This window comes from Myxocyprinus asiaticus, chromosome 27 (genome assembly GCF_019703515.2).
Source record: "Myxocyprinus asiaticus isolate MX2 ecotype Aquarium Trade chromosome 27, UBuf_Myxa_2, whole genome shotgun sequence".
Lineage (NCBI taxonomy): Eukaryota > Metazoa > Chordata > Actinopteri > Cypriniformes > Catostomidae > Myxocyprinus > Myxocyprinus asiaticus.
Window position 1 is genome coordinate 27,591,898 of NC_059370.1, and position 26,447 is coordinate 27,618,344.

At 36.8% G+C, this 26,447-nt stretch overlaps 1 protein-coding gene across 4 annotated transcripts in view; it reads left to right on the forward strand.

The window, feature by feature from the left end:
- The window catches only part of LOC127417684 (disks large homolog 3-like), a 117,305-nt gene that overhangs the window by 45,142 nt on the left and 45,716 nt on the right, over nucleotides 1-26,447 (forward strand). For all 4 annotated transcript variants that reach the window (XM_051657831.1, XM_051657839.1, XM_051657830.1 and 1 more), the window contains 2 exons: nucleotides 24,358-24,411; nucleotides 24,723-24,773. In XM_051657831.1, coding sequence (XP_051513791.1) covers nucleotides 24,358-24,411; nucleotides 24,723-24,773 — 105 coding nt within the window. The remainder of the gene's footprint in view (nucleotides 1-24,357; nucleotides 24,412-24,722; nucleotides 24,774-26,447) is intronic.

Consider the following 26,447-nt stretch of genomic DNA (forward strand, 5'->3'; position numbering starts at 1 on the left):
AATATAACACAGTTTTGATTTAATTTGGATTTTGTTTAGTCACAACATAATTCCCATAGTTCCATTTATGTTATTCCATAGTTTTGATGACTTTACTATTATTCTAAAATGCGAAGAAAAAAAAATTATAATAAAGAATAAGTGTTTCAAAACTTTTGACTGGTAGTGTATGTATAGTATGTTCAAGTGGTTGTATTATTGTAGACCTTGGTGTCAGTTGTTCAGCTTATGCAAATTTGAAAATGCATCTTTTCAAAAAAATGTCCTTGTGACAGAAACTCGAAAGCACATTGGTCGAGAAAATTATAAGTGACATAGGACCTTAAAATAGTACAACCTATTGAACAGATTGTGCAGTACAGTACTGCAGTCCCTCACAGTTTTGTTTTTTGTGGAAAATTAAATATGTCACCTACCCTTTTTTAAAGTCGATTCACTAAGACCCTCCTGTTCGTAAAACTGATGTATTCACTTAAAAAAAAAATTGTTTCAACAAATGAACCATTTAAAAGTTGAATCCATTTTCTGGACACTTCCAATTTTCTTAGTACTTTACCCTTTTTTTCTTTCTTTTTTTTTTTGTCTTCTTTCTCTTTGTTCTTATTCCTCTTCACCACAAAGGTTTTTTCACAGCCTCCAAAATAGCATCTTTTTTTTTTCGTTTATGCACATAGCTTTAACGCTGTTTGCTAATGCAATTATCGTTGTCAGTCTCTGTTTCTCCCTAAAAGGATGTGCATGAATAACAGCTGTAATTACAGGTACACCATCACTCTTGTACTTTTAGAATCAACACAAAAAAGTGTTGTTTTTAGCTGTAGTTTCAAGCCATTCAGAACACTTTCTGAAAGGGCTTGTTTGGATGTATTGTATGAACGTTTTGCTTTTATTTAAAATAGATTTTATAATGTTAGTTTGCACTGTTGTGATGTCATCTGTACAGCTTAAATATGAATATGGGCTGAAATTTGTGCAGCTCTGGCAATATTTTTCTGTTATATCCTTAATTTTTCATATGTACAAATTCTCAGAATCACAGCAGTGCTGATGTATGGCCACTCTTGCTCGTGTGATATTGCTTAAATATATATATGGTTTCACTGTTTATTTACACTGTTTTTATTGAGAATTTTGTTATGTTTGGTAACTTCTTGTTTGTGCAGTCTGAAGTTCATTTTCTACTCAAAATTACCTGTTCATGCTAAAAAAATAAAATAATAATTTCTGTTGATTGTCACCGTCATTGTGTTCTGTGTGCGCAACTCTACATCTTGTTTCTGTCACCAGGTAATGCAAATTGATGTTGTCTCATAGACTACATAGCACCCATTAAGCTACCATTTGGGAGGCTTCCTTATCTCCTGTGGTACATGATTAACTATGTGTTTTGTAAGGAAAGTTCAAAATGTGACAAATAATCTAATATATAGTTCTAATAATATGCTCATTTACATTTTTACTAAGTTTAAGTACCATTTACTAAATTTAAATTCTCAAAACACTCCATTTAACATTAACGAATGCCACTAGCTCCATATTGTGATTTTGCACTAGTGTTCATAGTGTGGGTATTTAGCATACTGGCTTACAAGAGTGTGTCACTTGTATAACACAGAGAGTCACTGCACTTTGAATAGGCTGCTAGAGTCACTGTAGATCCCGATCAGACAGCTTATAAATCTGAATATGGGCCCTCAGTGGATTAATATTCCCCATTAAAATTCCAATTACATAATCAGCCAAATCCAAGCACTGCATATGCTCATCAGAATCACTGCAAAGCTTGTGACGGAGAAGGCCAGCGTGTTAACCTGAGAGAGAGTGATGCAAGAGAGGTCCAGTTACCATGGCCTCTTTATTATAATTTTTGTCCATGTCATCAGTGTTCAGCTGACTGTTTGTGGTCATTCACAGAACATCCCTTACTGACGCGGTGACAACATGCCAAATTTTTTATTGCTTCAACCTCAGGGGACGTGAGGCTGCCGTGACATTTTGAACCTCCCATCAGAGCCATGAAAAAAGAGCAGCACTCTGCATTTTATTTTAGCATTCAGTTTAAGGAAAGGTGATAAATGACTTGAATTATGGGAAATGTATGAATCTCCCTGCATGTGTCTGTTTAAAAAGGCTGATTGCTTTTTGATTTAGACAGCTCTAAATACAATTTACATACTCTGAGCGTTCTCTCGTCAAACTGTCCACAGAGAATATGGAGTAATGAGCAAGAGTCATTTATGTAATTACTTTTGGTTATGAGTTATTAAATAAAGCTCAAACCCAAGAAAAAGTTATTTGAAGTATATATGAGGGTTGTTAGTTTGAATGAGACATTGGATCTATAAAAAACATGGGTAACACTTTACAAAAAGGTTGTATTTGTTAACATAAGTTAACAGCATTAGTTACTTTTACTACACTTATTAATCTTGGTTAGTGTTAATTTCAACAAATACTAATGCATTTTCTTTTTGAGTGAAAAGTTATACAGTATATACTGTATATTAACATTTGTTTATGCATTAAGAACAAACTAACAATGGTTATTTGTGTTTTTATGAATTTTTATCAACCAAGATTAATTAAAAAAAGTTCGAACAAAAAATATTGTTCTTTGTTAATTCATGATTTCTAATCCATTTGCAAATCTTAACAAAGAGACCCATGTTGTGAAGTGTTACCCAATAACCTATAATTACTTAATTAAAAAAAAAAAAAAATAAATATATATATATATATATGTATTTTTTTTTTTTTTTTTTACATTTAAATCCAAGGCACTCACATGTTATGAATTAAAAAGCCTTTATTCAACCTGGCTCCAACATTATGTGTTATGGTTAGGTAAAAGGAAAGTAGATACTGACTTTGAAGGAAACACAGTATAATTCTAATATCAGCATAACTGATAAATATTATGAAGACAACAATTTTATGGTAACACTTTACAATAAGGTTCCATTCGTTAACTTTAGTTTGCATTAAGTATCATGAACAAACAATTAACAATATCGTTTTTTGTACCCTGTTGGGGGCTTTCTTGGCCGAGACGCATTGGCCATTATGTATGTTTTGGGTGTTGTAGCCTGGTTGAATAAAGGCTTTTTAATTCATACCATGTGAGTGCCTTGGATTTCTCTCTTTTTTTCAAGAGTTTTTGTTACCCCTTTTTCCAATGAGCACCAGTGGCTGTACTTTTCTGATATCTTTGTAGCACACCTAGTTTTTCTCTTTTTTCCATTTATTAATACATTTTTAATATCAAAAGTTGTATTTGTTTGGTAAGGGATAATATACAGCCAGCCAGTTGTTATTGCACAATAAACTATGACAGGGTGTTTGAAGGGGTTTATTATTTATGGGGATTATGGGTTTATTTTGTGGTATATTACACGGCTACTAACCAAATAAATAAATACATGGACATCAAATATTTATTTGCGTTGAAATTTTGTAATTTGAGAAGAAATAAATCGTTGAACATCTGGAATCAACCTCTGGTTTTCGTCTGAGCTCTGTTGGTATTTATTTTGTGAAAATGACCGGCTGACTCAGGGGCAGACTGGCCATCGGGAGCACCGGGCGTTATCCCGGTGGGCCGCTGGATAATTTGGGCTAGCACGCTGCTGCGCCAGTATAAAAAATAATAATGATACTATCGATCAGGGCCAGCCCGTCCTACCTGCGATATAGGCGGCCACCCTGGGCTCCAACATTTTTGCGCGGACCCCATTACTGACTGAAAATTTAATAAACTTTGAAAGGTTAAGAGAATGTAATGACTTTTAATTTGTAATCATATAATGACTTTTCTTTTGTAATTACTTACACATTTAAGCGCATTTCTGTATTCACACATTTACTCTATAACTCGCGTGGACTTCATTATTTGACATACATATCACAATATAGGGCTGAAACGATTAGTCGACATTATCGACAACGTCGACAATAACATTTTCTTTGTCGAATAGTCGTTTGATCTCATTTAACGTAACATGAGATCACATTAAACTCTAATGATGACGCACGAGAGCAGCACTGCAGCTCGCACCTGACTGAGGAGGGGAAGAAAACAGCTCACAGTCCAGATGCATACTAAACTTTCCAAACAGCTTCAGGTGATGTAGATCGCAGTATGAGGGAATTATAATGCAAAAATACAAAATAAGTAAATACAGAAGAACTCTCGTTGTGGAATAAGTGGAACTGAAGCAAAACTTGCATGTGGAGCATCTTTAAAGGAAACACGCCAGCGTTAAATCTTTAACGAAGTTATATTTAATGTGTTAGAGCTTTTTTAAAGTTCAAGTAAAACAGAAGCAGATCATGTTAATAACTACAAACTCCAAAACTGGCATTTCTCTGTGCAGTCATCGCCTCTTCTATGAGTTGCGTGAATGTCCTGATCTAAGGGGGAGAGATTAAAACTGCATCCGGCTGAGGTACACTCTGTCGTGGGGACACTCGTCCCTCGAGCATGCACTTGCTGCAGCTAGATTATAACGTAATTGCTCGCAACTTATTTAATTGTAATATATGTCACTGTGTGTTTCTTATTGTGAAGAAAATTGGCAATACGCAGCTTTATTAATAAGAGAGTTTGTTTTTGTGAGTTAAAGATGGATTGAAGTGAACAGAAAGGTGAGAGAGGGTAGTCTTCGCCCCATTATACACTGCAACAAAAAAAAATTTTTTTGTTTTGTTCTGGCTTGTTTTCCAATATAAATATCTAAAACTCCTTTAAAACAACGTACATTTACTTTAGCAGCTATACTGCAGAAGAAAAAATGGTTATCTGAGAATGTTGAATATAATATTAAAAATTCATATATTTTAAAATATCTACAAATCCTTTAAAATAGATGCATTCACCTGAGAAGCAGCATATAAGATATTTAGACTTGCTTTTAGAGAATAGATCTTGAATATAAGTGTATTTTGTCTTTACTGCACTCGCAGAAGTGTAACCAAGTGAAAAAATACATTTATATACAAAATACACTTATATTTAAGATGCATTCTCTTACAGCAAGTATAAATATCTTATATGTTACTTCTCAAGTAAATGTATCTTGTTTTAAGGATTTTTAGACAATTTAAATGGAACAAAATACAAAAACACAGTGAATTTCAGTGAATTTCTTTACTGAATTAAACTTAAAAAATATATATTTTTTTCCCCTTTAATTCAGTGAATGTCATTTAGAGGTATTTTTAAAAGATGATTTTGTCCTCTTTATTGTTAGTAAGCATGTTTAATACAACCTTTTAAGTCAGGGCACAAGCTGAATCAGTTAAGAGCTAATGATTAATTGCCAAATAATCATTCTAATAATCTTTAGATTAATCAGTTATCAAAATAATCAATAGTTGCAGCCCTATCACAATAATGGTGACAAACAAAACACACATTAAGTATAAGATGAACTCTGAATAATCACAAAATGACAAATTACTGCAAGTTACAACAAATACAATACCAGCAATGTAAATAAATTGGCAAACAGGAAAGCTATGAGCAATACATAGTCATTTGCATAATTTATTCATACCGCAAAGCATTTCTGGGAGTTTAAGCATGGCTTCTTATCGCAATATTATTAGACACAGTGTCACAGAATTTGAGGGAGGACCAAAATATGCAGAAGGCACAAGGAGCTTTATTGAAATACAAAACAAAACAGCAAACAAAAGATCTCATGATGGAGAAAACGGAAAACAAGAACAAAAGTAAACTAGATAAAGCAAAAACTAACAGACTTGAAAAAAAGAAACAAAAACTCACAATAGAAAGAAACAAAAAAAAAAGACAAAATAGAACAGTCAAACAAATTAACTGACCGAAGAACAATAACAGCTCACAGAAACAAATTTACTGGGAGACAAAAAAAAAAAAAAAAAAAAAAAACAATCTGGCAGAGACATGAGGAAAGAGGGCAAAATATATAGAAGGAACACACATGAGGAACAGGTGAAACGAATTAACACAACAAGGACTAAACAGGGAGAGTGATGAGGGAAGGAGGAGGCGGAGTTGGGGACGCACATTGCAAGACAAACACAAGATCATGTGCAAACATACAAGACCAAACAGACACGAGTGCACATGGCGATGAAAAACCAAACACAGCCATGTGCACTTGCAACACACAAGACATGGGGACCTGACAGATGGGAGGAGGAGACTGTCACAATCCTGCCACAACAAAATAAAACGAGACCAATGTGGCAGTATCGTGATACACAGGTCGCACACCTTGCTGAATAATGCTCACGTCTGACAGAAATGCAGAAAATAAGTCATGAAAAATATTAATTTGTGGCTATTTGAGTCTTTGAGGCACTTTGTTTAAAGGATGGAAAAAACAGTGTTGGTAAAAGCATAGGGCTTTTCACTTTTTCTCAAGAAAAGTCTGGGGAAAGAAATTAAAACACTGCCAATATAAAGGCACAACAAACTCACACAGAGTGAAAATATGAGCAATTAATCTGCAAAATATCTGCAAAGATCTGTGTTTTAAGATGTATGTTTATATTTTACAAATATTTATATTTGTTTATATTTATATTTGTACATATTCTGGCCAACATTCTTTTTTTTCTTTTTTTTTCTTTTCTTTTTTTTTACACATAGTTATGTGGGTAATTGACATGAAATTGTAAGCACTGTCATCAGTGTCCTGCGGTGTGACACACTTTCTTCATCTAACTATTTTAACCCTTGTGCGTCAATTTAAAAAAGTTACTCAGAGGTCCTTGGAGGACAAAAATGTCCACGTCAAAAAACTATATAATGATATTACATATTAATATTATTTTCCACTTTCAATTAGTTAATTTTTTTAACCAACATCAGTCCTGATCATAACTACTACATATTCATTCATTTTTAGGATTTTAACCCTTTAAATGCCAGTTTGTTTATTAAATGCCAGAATCGCCTGCTTGCATGTGAAGCGACTGAGACATGTAAACAACTAATCATGGTTAGTTTTCTTGTTACGTGCCATCGTGTTACTACAATAATAGATCATGTGCAGAACAGTGTAATTTAAATTGTCCGCATATCAGAGCCGCGGCAGACGCGTTTGAGCTCATAATGTTTAAGTGCTCACTTGTTTCATTCTCCCTCTCTCTCCTCAACAGTTCCCTGTAACTTTTAACTGTTTTGTCTAATGATAAAAAGGCAAATATCAATAAAACTAATATCATATACCATCTGCAAATATGCACATATCTCGTTTAAACAGATGTTATAAACAAATCTTACAAAACTTGAGCAGATCCAGCATCCCGTGGAGCGTTCATTTATTTACCTCTAAAGCACGTATACTATCAGCCTCTCTTCAGCAGTACCCTGTCACCTTTAACTTTATTTTCTAATGATAAAAGGCAAATATAAATAAAGCTTCTATTATATACCATTTACATTTACATTTATTCATTTGGCAGACGCTTTTATCCAAAGCGACTTACAAGAGAATATATACCATCTGCAAATATGCGCATATCTCGTTTAAACAGTTGTAATTCATGAACCTCCTGCATTTTCTTCCCGTCGAGCGCTCATGTAATATCTTCCTCTGAAGCGCATATTCCATCAGCCACAATCAAAAGTTCAGGATCAGGATCAAAAGTTCCTCTGATACACAAATCATGACAGTCAGTCCATGACAATCCAAGCAGGCAATCCAGGCCATTTAAACTGACAGGAGATTACTGCTGGCACTGGATTTGCACGAGCGCATGTGTGCAACTTCAAAGTAAAAGCGCTTCATGTGTACTATAAATAAATATCATATTCACTATGCACTGTATGTGCAATTGGTTTGATTCTGTGTTTTTTGAGAAAATGTCATTGTTAACATGGACATGCCATCCATGGTTGCTGGACTACTGTGTGTACTGTGATTTCCTTTTTCCTAATATATTAACAATTTCTTAATGTGCAAATAAATTACTAAAATTTAATGACTAAACAGAAATCAGAAGAAACTGCTATATACCATTTAAAATCAAATATATATTTTTTTTGATTATTTAAGTTTTGTGTGAAATTTAGTAAATATAGTGCTAAATAAGTTTTTTTTTCTTTTAGCAATTTTATGTTTATGTTATTTACTATATTAAATTGTGTGATATATCGGCATTGTATTGGCCTATCGGCCACCCTGCTCTCTGGATATCGGCATGGCCATAAAAAAAAAACCATATCGGTTGACCACTAGTAATAACAATAGTTAATGCACTATGAACTAACTTGAACTAACATTGAACAATTGCATTTTTATTAACTAACATTATCTAAGATTAATAAATGCTGTAAAAAAAAATATTGTTAATTGTTTGTTCATGATACTTAATGCAAACTAAAGTTAACAAATGGAACCTTATTGTAAAGTGTTACCATAAAATTGTTGTCTTCATAATATTGATCAATTATGCTGATATTAGAATTATATTATATTTCCTTCAATGTCAGTATCTACTTTCCTTTTACCTAACCATAACACTCAGCCCACGTTGCCTCTCTGGTGGACTGAATCACATTCTAAATACATCATACAAACAGTTCCTCCTCTTCTGATTGCGAAAAAGACGGTTTGTTTCCTTAGATCAGTGGCTGTGATAAAAACATAAAAGTCAGTGACGGTCACTCTGAACTTAGTAGAGATCTACGCTATAGACCTTATTCACGCTAGCACCATCTTTGATGGGAATGACAACGAGGCTGTGAGGGATAGACTTACCATCTCTTCAATGGCTCCTAGATCACATCTGATTTTCCACAACTCATGTTGTCTGGAATTCTTTGTATACTGAATGTTCTTGGACAGATTTTTTATCAATGTTTTGTCCGCGGAACGATCCAAAAACCCTTTAAACTGCAGTACAGCCCACTGAAGGAACTGTAAGTCTATCCCTCACAGCATCGTTGTCATTCCCATTAAAAATCAAAGATGGCACTAGCGTGAATAAGGTCTATGGGGCTTAAACTCTGATATTCTCTCTGCTTCTCAAGGTGTGCTTGAGAGACTGCAAATCTGGCCCCTCCGTGGGAGGCAGATTGTTTTGGCAATTCCTGATGTGAACATTTAAAACAAAGCCTTGTTTCAGTGCTATTTGGCAGTAAATACACCAGCATATGGATAAGCGTCCTCATGAATATATTCATAATTGCATACAGAAAGTAGTGGCACAGCACTCGTTTTTCTGCTGTCGTTCTTGCCATTGTCCTACTTACTGTAATTCTTCAACACTTTCAACACCAACGATTGGTCAGCCAAACCAAATGCAGACACGTGGAGTGAATGGAGCGGTGTGGGCATGATGGAGTTCAGGGATGTTGACCTTATCCCTAGTCATGACTTCAGGAGAGTGGAGGGAACGAGAGGGAGAATGAAAGATATGTACACAGAGTCAGAGGAGCCCTCTGTCATCTGTGCTTGTTTTAACCACAGCTCTTGAAGGACTCAACAGTGCTTCAGTGCGCTCCAGTGCCAACTGTGTCTGTGCCAATTTCTGTCCTGCCTTCAGGTGGCCCGAGCTGCTCAGAGGGAAAGCTGACAGAGGCAGCGATTTCTGAGGGTACATTCTAATCGCCCGATAGTGCCCTGCGAAGTGGACCCTCAAGAATATTTAGCCTTCTTAAAGGTGAAGCGTGCAAATTTTTTAATGTTAAAATACTTTCTCATATGCCATATTATTATGCAGAGACAATTAGAAGTAAGCCATCTCTAGGTTGATTTCCTTAAAAAGTGTAAACACTGTGGCTCTGTGGGGCTATCAAAACATTGCTCTGTTTGTTTGAGCATCCCAACCAGCCCGGCATTACAGAAATTACACACTTCAGCTTTAAGTGCACTGTAAACAATATTTTGTTCATGTAACCTACTGTATGTTACCTATTTAATCTGACTTAATCAACATGGCAAATTAGTGACACCAACTATTTTTATGGGTCAGATCAAGTAGAAATTGATTTTTGAGTTAACAATTACAGGTTACCATTTTTTTCAGTGTGAGATTGCAAATTGAACATATATGTTCAGTCTAAATGCCACTGTAAATGGCATAGGGAACAAGGGTAAAGAAGGAAATGTACATACTAGTCAATGCATACCACTTCATTATTGGCTAAAATAAACGTTGTGAAATAGAGTTGAGGGTAACATTTTTATTCAGACTATTTTATTTTAGGAGCGGTTTACTAGGCAGTTGTTTGTGGGTATAAAGCGCACCAGATATTGTACATTATGTGACTGTTACAATGTCATTATCATGACCATAAGTTACATAACAGGTAAAAAGACACATTCTGTACATGTTGTAAATTAACCAAATACATTTTCAAATTAAAGGTGCACACAGTAACTTTTTTTTTTGTGTCTTCTTGAACTTACAGCGACACCTAGTGGTGTAGATGCATCATCATTCAAAATCAATAGTTTTCAGTTACAGATGCCATTGTAGAAATTCACTATTCACAATCAGCCATGATTAATTTAATCCAAGAGTGAAATTGTCCAATAACAAGCAGGCTACTGAGATTAAGTGAGCAGTATTCAGCTGGTCATGGCAGCCCCCATGAGGGCGCCCCTGCTTCATGTAGAATAAAACAGCTTTTATAAGGTTACTGATATGACTAGAGTCCTTAGCTCATGTGAGTGGTCATGATTTTATAACTATGTTTCAAAATTACAATTCATTTCTTTAGGAGTGAATCTTTTTTTAATGGGGAAAAAATTACTGAATGCACATTAAACATTGCAACAGTCATTTATCACTAAATTTAGGGGGTTTGAGTATAATTAATTAAATATATTTTAGAGAAATACGCATGGATATATTATATACTGTAAATATACAAATGAAAATATGATAACTTATATTTATATTTATTTACACCTCATACCCAAATCATCATCAAACTTTCAATTCGTCTTTGATGACAATTAGGGGATTCCAAAATGAGCCAATTTTGTCAAGTGGTGTAAACTTCTACACATATCCCTTGATCAGTGTGGAATGGTGACCTTGTGAATCAGAATGCAGCTTGAGCCTCTGAATCATGTCTGCTTCACTTTTGCATGCTGCATAGACCATTATGGATTTCCAGAGTGATTGCTGGAGAAGCAAGGTCATGATGTGAGAGGACTGCCAGACCACTGTTTTTTTTTTTTTTTTTTAAAGTAAAGAACATGGTCTGAAGTTTTATTTATCATATTGACACCTAAATAACACTGGTTTCAAATATTTTTCTGATTGAGTGTATTCGTTGTTCTTGGCATGCAACCCTGCGCAGAAGAGTGGGCACAGCTCTCAGCTTAGCAACAAGAGGTAGCAACCAGCCCGTAGCAAGGAAGAAGCGAGTATTGGAATAAAAAGAAAAGCAGTTGGACTTGTGTTTCATTCATTCTATATGAATGTGATAAAGTACAGTTACATTTATATAACATTTTCTATAGTAGACACATTGGTGTATCGCATTGGTGCATCAGAATCTCTCTCTGCCTGTTTAGTAGAGTGCAAAGTGCTCTGAATTCTCATTTCAATGGTGACTGAGGCTGTTTTCACAGTGTAATGATAGAGATGATTACAGCACTGCTGCGGTACTGGTTCACGTAACCTGGCAACAGTGTGATTAGACAGGGCAGGGTAGATTGAATTATTAACCCATATTCTGCTGATGTGTTACGCTGCATAACTTACCATATATCACATACCACAGACGGTAAATGCACACTTGTTTGTACACTCAGGCAAGCATAGTTTATTTATAGTGCCTATAATAGTTATTATGTAGCTGAAGGTCAAATTGGTGACCTCTCAGAGGCTCATTTGGAGTCACTTACCATGACCAAACAGAACATGTAGCCACTATCCAGGCCATGCTTTAGTAACTTTGCAAAGAGGATAGAAGACACGTCTGACTGCTTAAAGATGAAGTGTGTAATTTTCGATCAAAAATTACTATTCCTTCATCATTAACTGACCCTTATGTTGATCCAAACCCATAAGACTTACTTTCCTCTGTGAAACACAACATTAGGGTAAATAAATGATGACAGAATTTTCCTTTTTGGGTGAAATATCCCTTTAAGATACTTTCTCATATCCTAGCTTAATATGCAGAGACTATAGGCCAGCCATTTTTAGGTTTGATTCCCCAAGTTGTTTGCAACTTTGATTCCCTCAGCCCAACATTCAGTAGCAACATTGGCTCAACCAATGGCGTAAACTTGGGGTGGGACTATCCACTTGCCCGACAAATGGCTGACAGGAGAGTGTTCAGGAAAAAAATAAAATAAAAGACCCTTGTTTCACAATAATTCATTTCATAGTTGTTTATTCTGTTATATTTTTCTATTTGGTACTTTCCTTTTTGAGACCTGTCCTGACCTAATTCCCAGATTTTCCCAAATGAATTAAATCTCCTGGGACTGTTTGTGTGGAAACGGTCTCCATGTACCTTTAAGGCAGTCACTGCAACATGTTTCTGCTTGTGCTCCTTCCAGGGAACAAACAAACAAAAACAAAACAACAACAACAACAACAACAACAAAAAATCCCTTCAGATGTCCATCTCTTTTCCTTATCACATTCCTGTGCTCTGACTTTCCCTTTCTGGTGTCCGTGAGCCCCTGTGCTGTAGCACATTGTTGGGCACATGGTAATTAAGTCTTTATTGATTGAATTGCAGCGTGGCTTATAAAAACCCATTGAGGCTTAACAAGAGGGCATCTGAGAATAGCTACTCTGGCTTAACCTAGTCTCTCTCCATTTCCTCTCTCCCTACTCAGCATAAAAATTTGCTTCACATACATGTAGCTACAGCTAGACCCTCCTATCTTGCATCTATATCAAGCTGGATGACTTGAAGCATGGGATCATCTTCTCATTGTACAATATCTAATATCAGACTAATGCCAGATATGGAACCTCCGTGTTGCTATTGTGACAGAACACACATGCTCAATGCTAATTTAAATAATGAATATGCTTGTTATATATGCAGATCATAATGCAATGGACCCTTTTCACAGACTGATGACGCATTTCCGACTTATTCAGCAGCGTAAATCCAGCAAACTTTTTTATTTACATTTTTTAATTATTTAGTGTAAATTTATAACATTATAATTTATATTATATTGCCCTGGAATTAGTTTTAAAAAACAAGTTACCACAGATGCAATGAGGCTTCTAACACAGTACATTTGCCGTATTCTCTCTTCTGACTGTCGTAATCCATTGCTCTCTATTATTTTCTTCATTTGGAAAGTTGTAGAAATGTAATAGTGGAATTTCTTTTTTGTTGTTGGAGCAAATGGGTAAACAAATGTTCTGTTTGCCGTGGTCTCCAATTTACTCCCATTCAATCAAGGTTTACGCTGCAATTGTTTACTTCCTCGTTCCAAAACCTGGAAGTGTGAAAATTGTCAATATGGAAAATTTTGGAATTTGAATAATTTGGAAAATGTAGTGCTATAATAAAATAAGTAATGGTTTATGTAGTTTTTAAATAAAATAAAGCAATAGCCCTTGGTAAAATCACTGTAACGCATGGATTTGATTGTTTTATTATTTAAAAACAAAAGATAAATATGATTATATGATGTGATTTCTAATTAACTGGGCAATGTAATAACTTAGTGAATTAATATAGAATTTGCGTTCACAGGTGTGCGTTCATAGTAATTTTACAACAGCTTTTTTGTGGTGCATCCATTCGAGTGCATCCGAGTTTATAGTTGAAACTATCTGTTTTATAATGTTTTTTTTTTTATTATTATTATTATTATGATTATTATTTCCACAAAAAAAATAAAAAAGGATTTATATGTCTTGTCCTCCACATAATAACTTGTCTAAGCAAGATGGGAAATCATCTTTTCAAAGTAAACCCATTTAGCACTGAAAAACATGTTGTTTTTTTTTGTTGTTTTTTTTTTTATTTTTTGTTTTTTTATAATAGTAACAGCTAGGTTCCAGTTTACATCCTGTACGTGCTTCATGAAATGAGAGCTCTCCTTTATTTATAGGGTTATATTTAGAAATGAAATTGATATGGTTTAAAATGTCAAGGGTGTACTGTTATCGATCATGGTTACACCTAATTGCTGTCTGGCACTGAATGCCGTGATTGTTGAAGCTCACCAACCAATGTATTTGACAGTACCTAGCAACTATGCAGTGTGATGAGAGCAGAGCCGAACTGTTTTACTGGGTGGGCACATTAATTCCACTCTAGTTTATGGGCAGAGTGGGCACCACTCAGTGTATGACCTGAGAAAGATGCACGAGGGAGGGCAGACTCTATCCGCTCCTTCCAGTCAATGCAGTGGCCAAAGTAGCTGTTGCCATAGGAACACGTTGATTATTTAACAATTTGGATGAAACGCTTGCCCCAATGCTTGCCATGATTCAGTGAGAGCCTTTGTTGGATTGCAGTCCCAAGGGTCTCCGGCCAAGTCCAATTATGAAAGCCTGACAGGGGCAGTTGCGCAAGGAACTAATGCAAATGCATTCCTCTAATGAGCAAACTGAAGCTACAGCAACAGTTACAATAAATGAGCTGCCTATCCAAAGTATTGACTCTAGATACAGAGACATGTTTATTCATTGATTTCCCGAGGTTGCAACAGATGGAGACAGATCTGGCAGATGAGCCATCAGTGGACCCACATAGAGATATTCTATCTCTTGACAGCAATTCTGTAGATTCTACAGAGGTTTGTTAAAGGGTTAGTTCACCCAAAAGCAAAAAATCTGTCATTATTTACTCACCCTCTTGTTGTTCTAAACCTGTATGATTTTCTTCATTCCCTGGAACGCAAAAGGAAATGTTGTGGCAGAAAGACAGTCTAAGTCACCATTGCAATGAAAGCGAATCATGAAAGCCTCCTTTTGCGTTCCACTGATGAAAGAAATTCATAAAGGTTTGGAATGACATGAGGTTGAGTAAATAATGACCGAATTGCCATTTAAAAAAAAGAAGCCACAAAAAATGAAAGGCAGATTTGATAAAGTAGATGATGAAAGTAGATTTTGTTTACAGTTGGAATGTAGGATATTCAGAAATGGTGTGTGTGCACATACTGTATGTGTATATGTGTGTGTTGCAGCTGGAGATAACTGAGCAATGACAGCTGGCTGACCCTTTAATGATTAGTCTTTGAATTAAAAGGAAATTAAGGGATTTATTGTAATCTAATCCAGATTTGTCTAATCCCTCTCGTACCCTTTAGAGTTTCCCTTCTGTCACATCTGGACAGTCTCCAGCCTTGTACTATTTGTCATTCTTTCTTCTTAACTTTTCTTTATTCTCACCTTTTTGTCAGTCATCCTAATGTGACTCCAGGGGTGTTAAAATTACTATGTGACAGAACCCTTTTAACACACCTTTTCATCAATGTGGCAATTCTTCAACGCAAATTGGATATTGCCAAAATAATTTATATATCTATATACTGTATAGGGGCATAGGGGGTCAATGTTAGACTTGGTTAGTTTTAGCAATTAGCCCCTGCTGGTAGATGCTTATATTACAGTATGCAGGCAAAAAGCAGGTTTCTCTCTTGTCTTTCATTCAAAGTAGGCATATATTCTAACGAATAAAATTTTTGGCCATGCAATATACTGTATAAAATGCAAAATAAATAAATAAAAATCATTATAATATAGTAGATGTTTCACCAATGGAGGACTTTGTTTGGAGGGCTTTAACATAGTAAAGTTGACTTTTTCTTTGTCTGCTGCCTTTGATGTCACAACTTAAAATAGTGGCTAAAATATTGGGAAGTAAAATGAAAGCTGCTTTGAAAACAGGGCTAAATATAGAAAACTATCATTACACCTCTATTCTTTCATGAACTTTGTGGTGAATGCTAGCTGTATGATTATGTGTGGCTACTTTCAGCCAGCTGTGGCACCACTTGCTCACCTGCCCCTAAAACAGCGATTTGGCTGGCTCAGCTAAACCTTCAGACTGGGTCTGCTCACAGCATTATGAGACTATCACTGCTGCTGCTCCATCACCGTCCCAAAACTTTCATGTTATTGTGTAATTTCTTTGAATTGCAATTCAGGAAATTCCTCTTTCTATTATTCTAATTCAGATTCCAATTTAGCATCCTGTGGGGCGAGGCCGTTAAAGGAGTAGTTCCCCCCAAAATTATCATTCTCTCGTCATTTACTCACCATAATGCCATCTCAGACTTTTATGACTTTCTTCTGTGAAACAAAAAGATATTTTGTTGGTGATATATATAACAATGCAAATATGTGAGGACCAACACTTCCAAGCTACAAAAAAGACATAAAGGCAGCATAAAGGTAATTCACTAATTTGAGGGGTCTATATCCATGTCTTTTGAAGCGATACGATCGGTTTTGGGTGAGAAACAGACCAAAATGTAACTCTTTTTTCACTATAAATCTTGCCATCTGCGGTCTCCTTGACGATCATGATTTGAACCTTTATTGTATTTCATGGTGCTTGATGCATGCACAGAGCCTGTGCACAGATCATCTCGTACATACACAGAGCTTGTGTACAGCGCTCTGCGCATGCATTAAGCATAAGGATTTATGTCTTTTTGGACCTTGAAAGTGCTGGACCCCATTGACTTTCATTATATGTATATAAATACATAATCTCTATCCAAATGTCTTTGTTAAAATATAAATGACTGAATTCAGAATTTTCCTCGGACCTTAAAACTTTGCATATCTCAATGCATAAAGATGAAAGTGTTTGGGCAGCATTAGTGATAGGGTGAAAAAAAGATTCAAGGCTGGAAAAAAAAAAAAAAAACATTTAAGATTTTATCCCTGAAAGCCCAGGGCTAGTGACGCCCCTGTGTGACTCCACCATCTCACCTCTCTGTCATCCCTCCGGTTTTTAATCTGGGATAGAGAGTTATGGTTGAGCAGTGATGGTGTAAGCCTCTCTCCAGGACACGGACACTCCAGGTCACGTATCGCTGTCGTAGAGCTCAGTGATACTGTTGCACATATATACACCCACCAGCTCCATTCCAAGACAGCAGCACCATCCCAGATTACTGTCTCTGAGATTATCAGGCTCCTTTATCTTATTTGCATGTTTTGTGTGATAAAGACAGAGATTACTGCCCATATCCTCTAGTCCATGAGGATGGCTTTACTGATGGGTTTAAGGTCCTGATAGTGGAAGTCTGTTGGGTTATTACAGCAACACATTTCATAATTAATTATTATACTGGAGAGTTAATAGTACTGTATGGCAGCCCAGAGGACAAAGTTTGCTCACAAGACTTATTGGAGATCTCAGATATTTTTCATTTAAGTTAATTTGTCTCAGATGTTGACATATATTGAGCAATATTTGGCATATATTAACAATTATTGACATGTATTATGAGTAAAGGGCTATAAATTATAAATATAAATTAATATGGAAAGTATAGCGCAGATAATTTGGTTTTGGAAGAATTTGACGAGAAATGTTTGACCCCGTTTACACCTGGTATTAAGATGTATTTTTGGTGATCGGATCGCATGTGGTCAGTGCTACATACAGATTGGGGTCTAAAACGTTTTGTGATCGGATCACAAAAACCACATATGAATGTGGTCAAAAACGTATTTGACCGCATCACATTTAATGTGTAAACGCTAATCCATCCTGAATGCGTCCCGGCCGCAGCGAAGCGCCACCACTCACTTGTCACAGAAACGAGAGTTTACATTTTGCCGGTTACGAGCGACTTTAAAAGGAAATTTACCGTCTGTTTGGAAAATTTAAAAAAGCAGGTATATACACAAGCATGAGAACTTCACAGATTTTCTTCAGTGTGTCTGATATCAACATGCACGGACACTTCTGAGAAGCACAAACATCTGCAGCTCAGGTTAATACAGGTAATCCACTAATATAATGGGAGAATTCTGCTCAAAATGTTGCTTTTGTGCTTAGATTAAATTTCAGCTGCATCTGGGAGAAATAGCGTGCCATTTTTTTCTGCGCTTTCTTTGTCTTTTCTGACTTTGTTGTGGTTTATTATCATGCAGTAACACACTAACATAATGATTGATTTATGTCGTCATGAATCAGAGCCCCTCCCCTCCAAATCCGATCACAAGTGTTCACAGGAGACGCATTTAAATGACCAGGTGTAAACAGCTATGTGTCTCACCTGACCACATGAGCTCGGATCGCCGAGACGCATCTTAATACCAGGAGTAAATGGGGTCTTTGAGTACATGTCTGAAATGTCTGACTTGCGATTGCAGACTTTGGCCAGTCTAAGCACAGTTTTAGACAGTGTTAAGATCTCTTCTGAAAATTTTGAGGAAACACGTTGGATTAATGGGAAAAATCTGAGAAGCAGGAGACTGAACCAGTACAGTTCAGTCTCCTGCTTCTCAGATTTTTCCCATTAATCCCACGTGTTTCCTCAAAATTTTCAGAAGAGATTTTTGTACTGATTTTTCTGTACTGAACAGTACAGTTCAGTCTCCTGCTTCTCAGATTTTTCCCATTAATCCCACGTGTTTCCTCAAAATTTTCAGAAGAGTATTTTAGTAGATAAGAGAAGTTGGCACTGATTTTACAATGTGGTGTAGCCATTTCTATGGCTTCTCTGTGCTCAAATGTGTCAATCGAAGCAGCACATGAGTAGGGCAGTTCATTGTCCGAGATGTTCTTACATTTTGTCACACTTTGACACAGAGTGCTTTTTGTAAAAAATATTAAAATGATGTTTGACTGGAACCAAAATACAGAAGATAAAGTGAGTTATTTCTTTTTATTATTATTATTATAATTTTGTTCTCTGGTCATGCTTGTGATACAAGCTAAATCGTTTTTATTGGCCAGGCCTTAGTGCGGCTGCCCACCCTGCACTGCCTGTAGTTATGCCATTGAGTTAACCCAAAAATTGTCATTATTTACTCACCCTCATGTCATTCCAAACCCATAAACTTTCATTTTTTTTGTGAAACACAAACAGAGAAATCTTGATTATTGTCCTAGTCTCTATTCTCAGTGAGCGGAGCGTGAGTGGGGCGTGAGTGGGGCGTGAGCGGGGCGTGAGCGGCGTGTTTTCGTTTCGGCGCCCATATTAACAGATTACACCGATCCCACTGCAAGCATGAGTCACGAGGTGATACGTCCCAGAAGTGTCCCAGACGTGGCAGTGAGCAGATAGTTTCAGCATTGAGCTTATTTTTGCTGTGCGGCTCATGCTGAGCTCAGTGGCTCTGGGTACAGTACAACACTAAAATAATCAGGAGCTTATGGAAAAGACACAAAAGCAAATCAAAATTATTCAAACCGAACCTATAGTACACTACAATTTATATGTCTGCATGCACGTTAACTCAATAAAGGAAAGAATTAATAAACTGCTGGACCTTTTGCCATTCTGTGTATGTAGGTGTACAGTTTAGACACAACATCAGGGGCGGGTTTACGATTTCTGAGGCCCCAAGCAACCGACCAACCCGGGGCCCCATTTAGAAAAAATTACATAAAACTGATTTTAAATCATAATTTTAAATTCATCCTAACAGCCGTTGTAGCCAAGTACATTCAAAATATTTAAAGAAATAAAACTCTACTTCAAGATAATTACTGCATGTTTTCCATTTTTTTTTCTTTTGACAATACAGTGATTAAAAAAAGCAATATTTACCTAGATGTATTTCTACAAAACACTTTTTAATGAACAGTGTGTGCAAAACCTACAACTTCACTCACTATCATTTTGGAATTCAGTTGTTATTTATTATTATTATAACCCAACAATTATTCACTGTTGTCCAGTTTTTCATTATAATACAGTATGATACAGCATTATTATTATTATTACTTTGAGGATTTGTTGTATACAATAGTGATATATTTCTGTCTTATTTACTTTCACCTAGAGCTTATTCTAATGCTGCAGTGTATTGTTCATCATGTTGCAAAAGGCTGTATTTTATGTAAGCATCATAGGCAACATTTGTAACAGTAACAGTAAACATACAAGGCATGGCGGCCAGCACATTAGAGCAGAAGGAGAAAAAAACATTGCCGTTTATCAAATGCTGAAACTTTGCTTGGTGCAGAATAATCTGGAATAATGTTGAACATTGTAACAGTCACCTCTTTGCAACCTGAACTTGTTCAGAACATTAAATATGTGTGACACCTGCGCTAAAAACATTGTAGGCACAGCACAACGAATGAAACAGAACACAGGTGTCGACATGTGTTTTTGAGACCTGAAGTTCTTTTTAGCTTGACACAATGTCTAAAAATGTGCCGGTCCTGCATGAGACACCGAAGAAACAGTGAGACGCGGTGCAGCAGTCAATGACGTTCATCCAGCGCGTTTACATAGGAAAACAATGGAAAAACATAGCAGACGCATGCAAAAACGCGGCCCTTAACTCATGGGCGAAACAAGTTCAGAAGTCCTGTATATTTTTTCATAAATTACAAACCCAAACCCAAAGTCCTACTTGAAAAACTGACCTGAACCCGGCAGACATCTAACGTGATCCGTTCTAAGAGCGCTGACAACAGCATATTCACAAGTGTACCCAGAACATCATGTCACCCCTCAAGCGGTTTTTGCAGGGCTTTCCTACCTGGGCGGGGCTCCCCCGAAGTCCGGGGCCCCACGCAGTTGCGTGGTTTGCGTGGTGGTTAAAACCGCTACTGCACAACATTAATCAATCACAACCAAATGTGCTGATAAAGATGAAGTGCACGTAACTGCCAGCTGTTGCACTTGAAGCAGCAATAACCTCAGCTTATTATGACCTTATTAAAGAAATAAAATTGCCGTAGGACCCCTTGATTTTCTGCACAGAGGCAATGCTGTTTCTTTGCGCCTCGCTCACGCCCCGCTCACGAAGGATGTGTGAACCCGCCTTTACCTATGTCATAGCCAAATGTAGCATCATGCCAGTTTGAATATGCAAAAATGAGAATGACAATTATAGTGAGAATTGCACCAGAGGGGAAGATTTTCACTGCAAAACAACCTCATTGGCGAGTATTAATAACAACTTAACAACAAACTTACATTTACATTTACATTTATTCATTTGGCAGACGCAGTTATCCAAAGCGACTTACAAAAGAGGAGAACATAAGCGAATCATCTTGAGACAATGGTACGAAAAGTGCCATATTACAAAGTTTCACTAGCATCATAATAGTAATCAAAACAGATTATTATTTTTTTATTTTATTTTAGTGACTGGTTAAGTGCTCATGGAAAAGATGTGTTTTTAGCCTTTTTTTTTTTGAAGACAGAAAGTGAGTCAGCTTCACGGATGGAGCTGGGAAGGTCATTCCACCAATGTGGTATGATGAAGCCGAAAGTCCAGGAAAGTGTTTTGGTGCCTCTTTGTGTTGGTGCAACAAGGCGACGTTCCTTAGCCGACCGCAGGCTTCTAGTGGGCACGTAGCTTTGCACAAATGATTTTAGGTATGCTGGAGCAGACCCAGTGACTGTTCTGTATGCCAGCATCAGAGCCTTGAACTTGATACGTGCATCAACCGGCAGCCAGTGAAGAGAGACAAGGAGTGGTGTAACATGCGCTCAATTTGGTTGATTAAAGACCAGATGTGCTTCATAACATAACAATTTCATAACAATTTCAGTCTTATCCTCTCAGAAAGCTATTGTATGGTTTCAGAAGACTTGGAATAAAGAGCACGAGTTATATGGATTTACAATGACATAATTATAGTGTTTTTATTTCCCTTTTGGAGCTTGATAATATCAGTCTCCCTTCACTTTTATTGTATGGAAAAGCAAGGTGTGAACATTCTTTAAAATTTCAAATTTTGTGGAAAGCTAGCTGTTCCTGAGTGGCTCCCGCACCTGTGAAGACCTGTCAGGAAGAAGAAAGTGTCAGGTGAAACTAGAGATGGTGACGTAGGAAACGTTTTTAGAATATGCTCTTGTAACTCAAATGGTCTTTTCAAGTCTTTACTGGCTAAGTGAGGCACAGAAATAATTCAGGGGCTGCAACAATATCAGCAACATCTGCTTTGACAACAAGAGGGACTATGACAGGGGTGAATATCTGTGCACTATAGTTGAATGTTATATAATGTGAACCTAGCTGCAGCAGTTATACTTTCGCAGGTTCAAAATTCAGATGGCTCAAAAGCGTCAATGCACGCAATATAAATTTACTAGTCAGACTGATCTTAAAATGTGTACTGTATTGGCGCTTTCCAAGAATAGTGTGCAAAAGAAGGCCTGAAACTAAAAGTATTTTTTGCATTATTTTTCGAAGTAGACATGTGTCACTTACCAATTACATCAACCTATTAGCCAAAGTGTTTAGATTTTTCTGAACGTACCATGCACCGTAGCTTCCATCCAAGAGTCAAGATTTACAACCAAGGACCAAATTTAAAATACTTCAAGCACCAAATCAAGTAATTATTTGCTTTGTCGAGTAAACTACTGCAACATAAAACTTAAGTTAAATTGTAAGAACAACAGTCAGACCCTTGCTAATGTGATAGTGAGCTATTCAGATCAAAGACATAAAAGCCTTAAATGTTACATAAAACCATATAAATTACCAAGGACTTTATAACTTTTTGAGGGACTGCAACATAATAGAGGATTTAAGACAAATTGTAAGATTGATATCCCTCGCTTTTGACCCTTTATTTTGTGTTACACGAGCGATTCAAAAGAAAAACATTCAGACCATTTATTGAAGAAAACATCTTAATAAGATGCTTAACCTTAATAAAATGTTTATTAAATATTATATAAACTGCTTTATTTTTTATTCATTTTATTTGAGGTACTGTATGCAATTGTTGCAACCCTGTTATCGAAATGTGGGTAAATACAAAAAAATTAAAATAAAATCTAAAATACAGTTTAAAAACCCTGAATCGTCTGCTTTTATTTCCCAGCAATTTACATTTAATAAAAATTAAAAAAAATATATAGACAAAATGAAGCTATCACACAATTTTGCGAGCAAATATTGGTGTGTTGTTATTGATAAACTTATTAACCATAAAATAAAGAAAATATTTGTTAGATCCAATAGTTTTCACACACACACACACGCACATACAAAAAACATGAGTAAACTGTATGTGTTTGCCCTGATTATAAGAGGTCTGTTGGACTGAGTATCAATTGGAGTGATAATTTTGTGATTCACTATATAAGTACAAAACTGTGATGGGGTGGAGAGGTAGTGACCATCTCCTCTCTACTGGTCAGTCAGCGGCCCTGTCAGCATCACCTCACAACAGATCAATCGCATCTATACTCACAAACATAACAATGTGTGCATGTAAAAGGCCATGAATGTCAGTTGGTCCACTGCCACAGTTCTCATTCTCATGTGTTGTGTTGTGAGCATGGGCTGCTCAATGGAAACTTACAAAAATTAGAGCTGGGTTTGACAATGATTTGATGTGAACATTATGTGGAAATCCAACACAATACCTAACTTGTCTATTGTACAATAGTTAAAAATATTTTCTTTAAAATCATACACTAAAATTTATTATTATGATTTATCATGTCTGTTAAGCTAATAACTCACTGCACACAACACATTGTGGTCGGCACAAACTAAACTGTTTATCCTAATTAAATCTGTATTCTAACTTTCTTTTATTGTCCATAGATTTGTTCATTTTCATGGAGGATGAGGGCATGTGACGCAACTTGTCCTTGTTCGCATCTGCAATTTATCTAACTTTGAATTTGTGCCAAAATACCATTTGATTTGATTTGATGTCAACAACAAAAGATATGACGAGCGTTTTCGCCTTCCTTTTAAAAGTTGATAAGCCTATGTATTCTGCTATCCAATCATACTATGCACAATTATTCAGTCAATGGCAGTTAGTTAGTATTATAATCATTATTTACATTTAGCATTGTTTCAGAACAGAGATCAGAACAGACCTGCGACCCATTTTTGCAACCAACCAGTCAAGAACCACTGAATTAGAAAATCTGAATTTATACATTCTACATTCCATCTATTATACAGTAGCACTCAAATGCTTTCTAAAAAATATGGAAAATTAAACTCGCCAGAGGGGAATAACACATGTAGTGCTGTATCCCATCGGCTCTACGTGCAGTTCTCTTAAATGAGAGATCACAGGCCGTCTGTAATCTTCACACCTTCAGTCCTGTCCTCACTTTCCTCCCTGAAGTGCCACACCATGCTGATGATGTACCATGCTCAGTTGAGACTCACTATTCCCATGGCATGCATTTACTGTCTCCTCATGACAGCGTGTGTGCGTGGATGTATGTGTGCGGCCTCACACACTGAGGTAATGTGCATCTCTTCATCTCACAGGCAAACCCTCCCCCCATCATTGTGAATGCAGACTCACTGGATGCAGGCCCTTATGTAAGTATCCACTTCATGCTCTCAGCACCTCCTGTAGCGCCTTCCTGCCTAAATGCCTGCCGTGTGGAATTATCCCAACAGTGAAAATATGCATCAGATTAAATTATAGCAGATGCAGACTGTCGAGGTTCAGTGATTATTGTGTAGTTAAATTATTATTAAAAATAATAACAAGTCTTTGTGTTTATCATTCTCTCAATTTTATAGTTTTACTGATTTTACATTATTAATGACCTTTTTTGGCATTAAATCAAGCCTTATGACTCAGTTTATGAGGCTATGTTATACAATTTTTCTTTCATCTATTACAGGTGAATGGGAGTGATGGCATGTATAAATATGAAGAAATCATTTTGGAGAGGGTAACTATCATTCAAATACTTTTATTATTGTTTTATTTTTCCCATCTTGTATAAGTTGCAAATATCCTACTCCAACAATGCTACCCGTAAGGACCTGGCCACTAGATGGCAGTAAATGTTGATCTAATGCCTGGAATTGAACATTTGGCAACATCATTTAGTGTGTTTACTAGGCCATGTTGTGAAGACAGCAGTGACTTTACAAATGATTCATTAAAGACTTCAAGAACTCAAAACTAGATTTTTTTGTCTTTTGGTCCATATATGTAAGCTTTGAGGACATGTAATGGCTAGAATACTCCTAAAAGTTGACAAAATGAACTTTCACCAGGATGTCAGGGTTATGCAGAGATGAGGACCCAAATGCATTCAAAACCAAAAACACTTTATTAACAAAGCAAACTCCCACGAGGGGGAAAATATAAACAACCCCAAAGGGGACAAAGGGGTTATTCAAGCTGGGGCAGAAGGAACCAGGACCGACCGGACCAAACCATGTAGGGGAACAGGATCGACAAGAACACTCGAAGGAGCATACAGGACCGACTAGATTACAAGATGAACTGGCACTGGACAACAAACATGAGGAGACTAAAATATGGAGAGAAATCAAGTGGGTTAATAAAGGGCAGGTGTTACCAATGACACAATAATGAGCAAACAAGGAGGTGGGGTGTGATGTAAGACAGAGAAGCGTGTGGCAATACAGAAACTATAACAAAGCCACATGTTTTCACAATAAGGCAAAACATCCGATTGGCATGAGCGCACATAGACCGACATAGATTATTGACGCGAGTGCATGCAGCCAAGATGACACAGGTGCGATGCACCCACGTCAATAACAGACAGACAAGGAGTACACAAATCGGAACCGAACTAGACAGGATGTCAGGACCCAGACACCATACTCCAGACATGAAACACAACAGACAGAAGAGCGCAAGGCAGGGAATATAACCGAAACCGCGCGCTCACACAAAGACAGACATGGGCGGATAATGCCACGGTCCCGTCAGACCAAAACCCAGACTGACAGAGTGACAGGACCATGACATAGATATACAGAACACTTGTGTAAAGGAATAGTTCACCAAAAAAGGAAAATTCTCTCATCATTTGACTTTCTTTCTTCAGCAGAACACAAATGAAGAGTTTTAGGAGAATTTCTCAGCTCTGTAGGTCCAGACAATGCACGTGAATGTGTGCCAAAATTTTGAAGCTACAAATATCACACAAGTCAGCATAAAAGTAATCCAAAAGATGAGAAACAGATCAATATTTAAGTAAATTTTTACTATAAATTCTCCACCATGCTCAGTCAGTCTCCACTTTAACTTTCGGGTGGCGAAGGACGAATCCCAGCTGCCTCTGTGTCTGAGACCATCAACCCACGCATCTTATCACGTGGCTTGTTGAGCGCGTCGCCATGGAGTGGAGGCTTCATGCCATCCACGCTCAACTCACCACATGCCCCACCGAGAATTAACCATATTATAGTGACCATGAGGAGGTTACCCCATGTGACTCTACCCTCCATAGCAACCGGGCCAATTTAGATGCTTAGGAGACCTGGCTGGAGTCACTTAGCATGCCCTGGGATTCAAACTAGCGAGCTAGTGAGCTCCAGGGGTGGTAGCCAGCGTCTTTTACCACTGAGCTACCCAGGCCCCC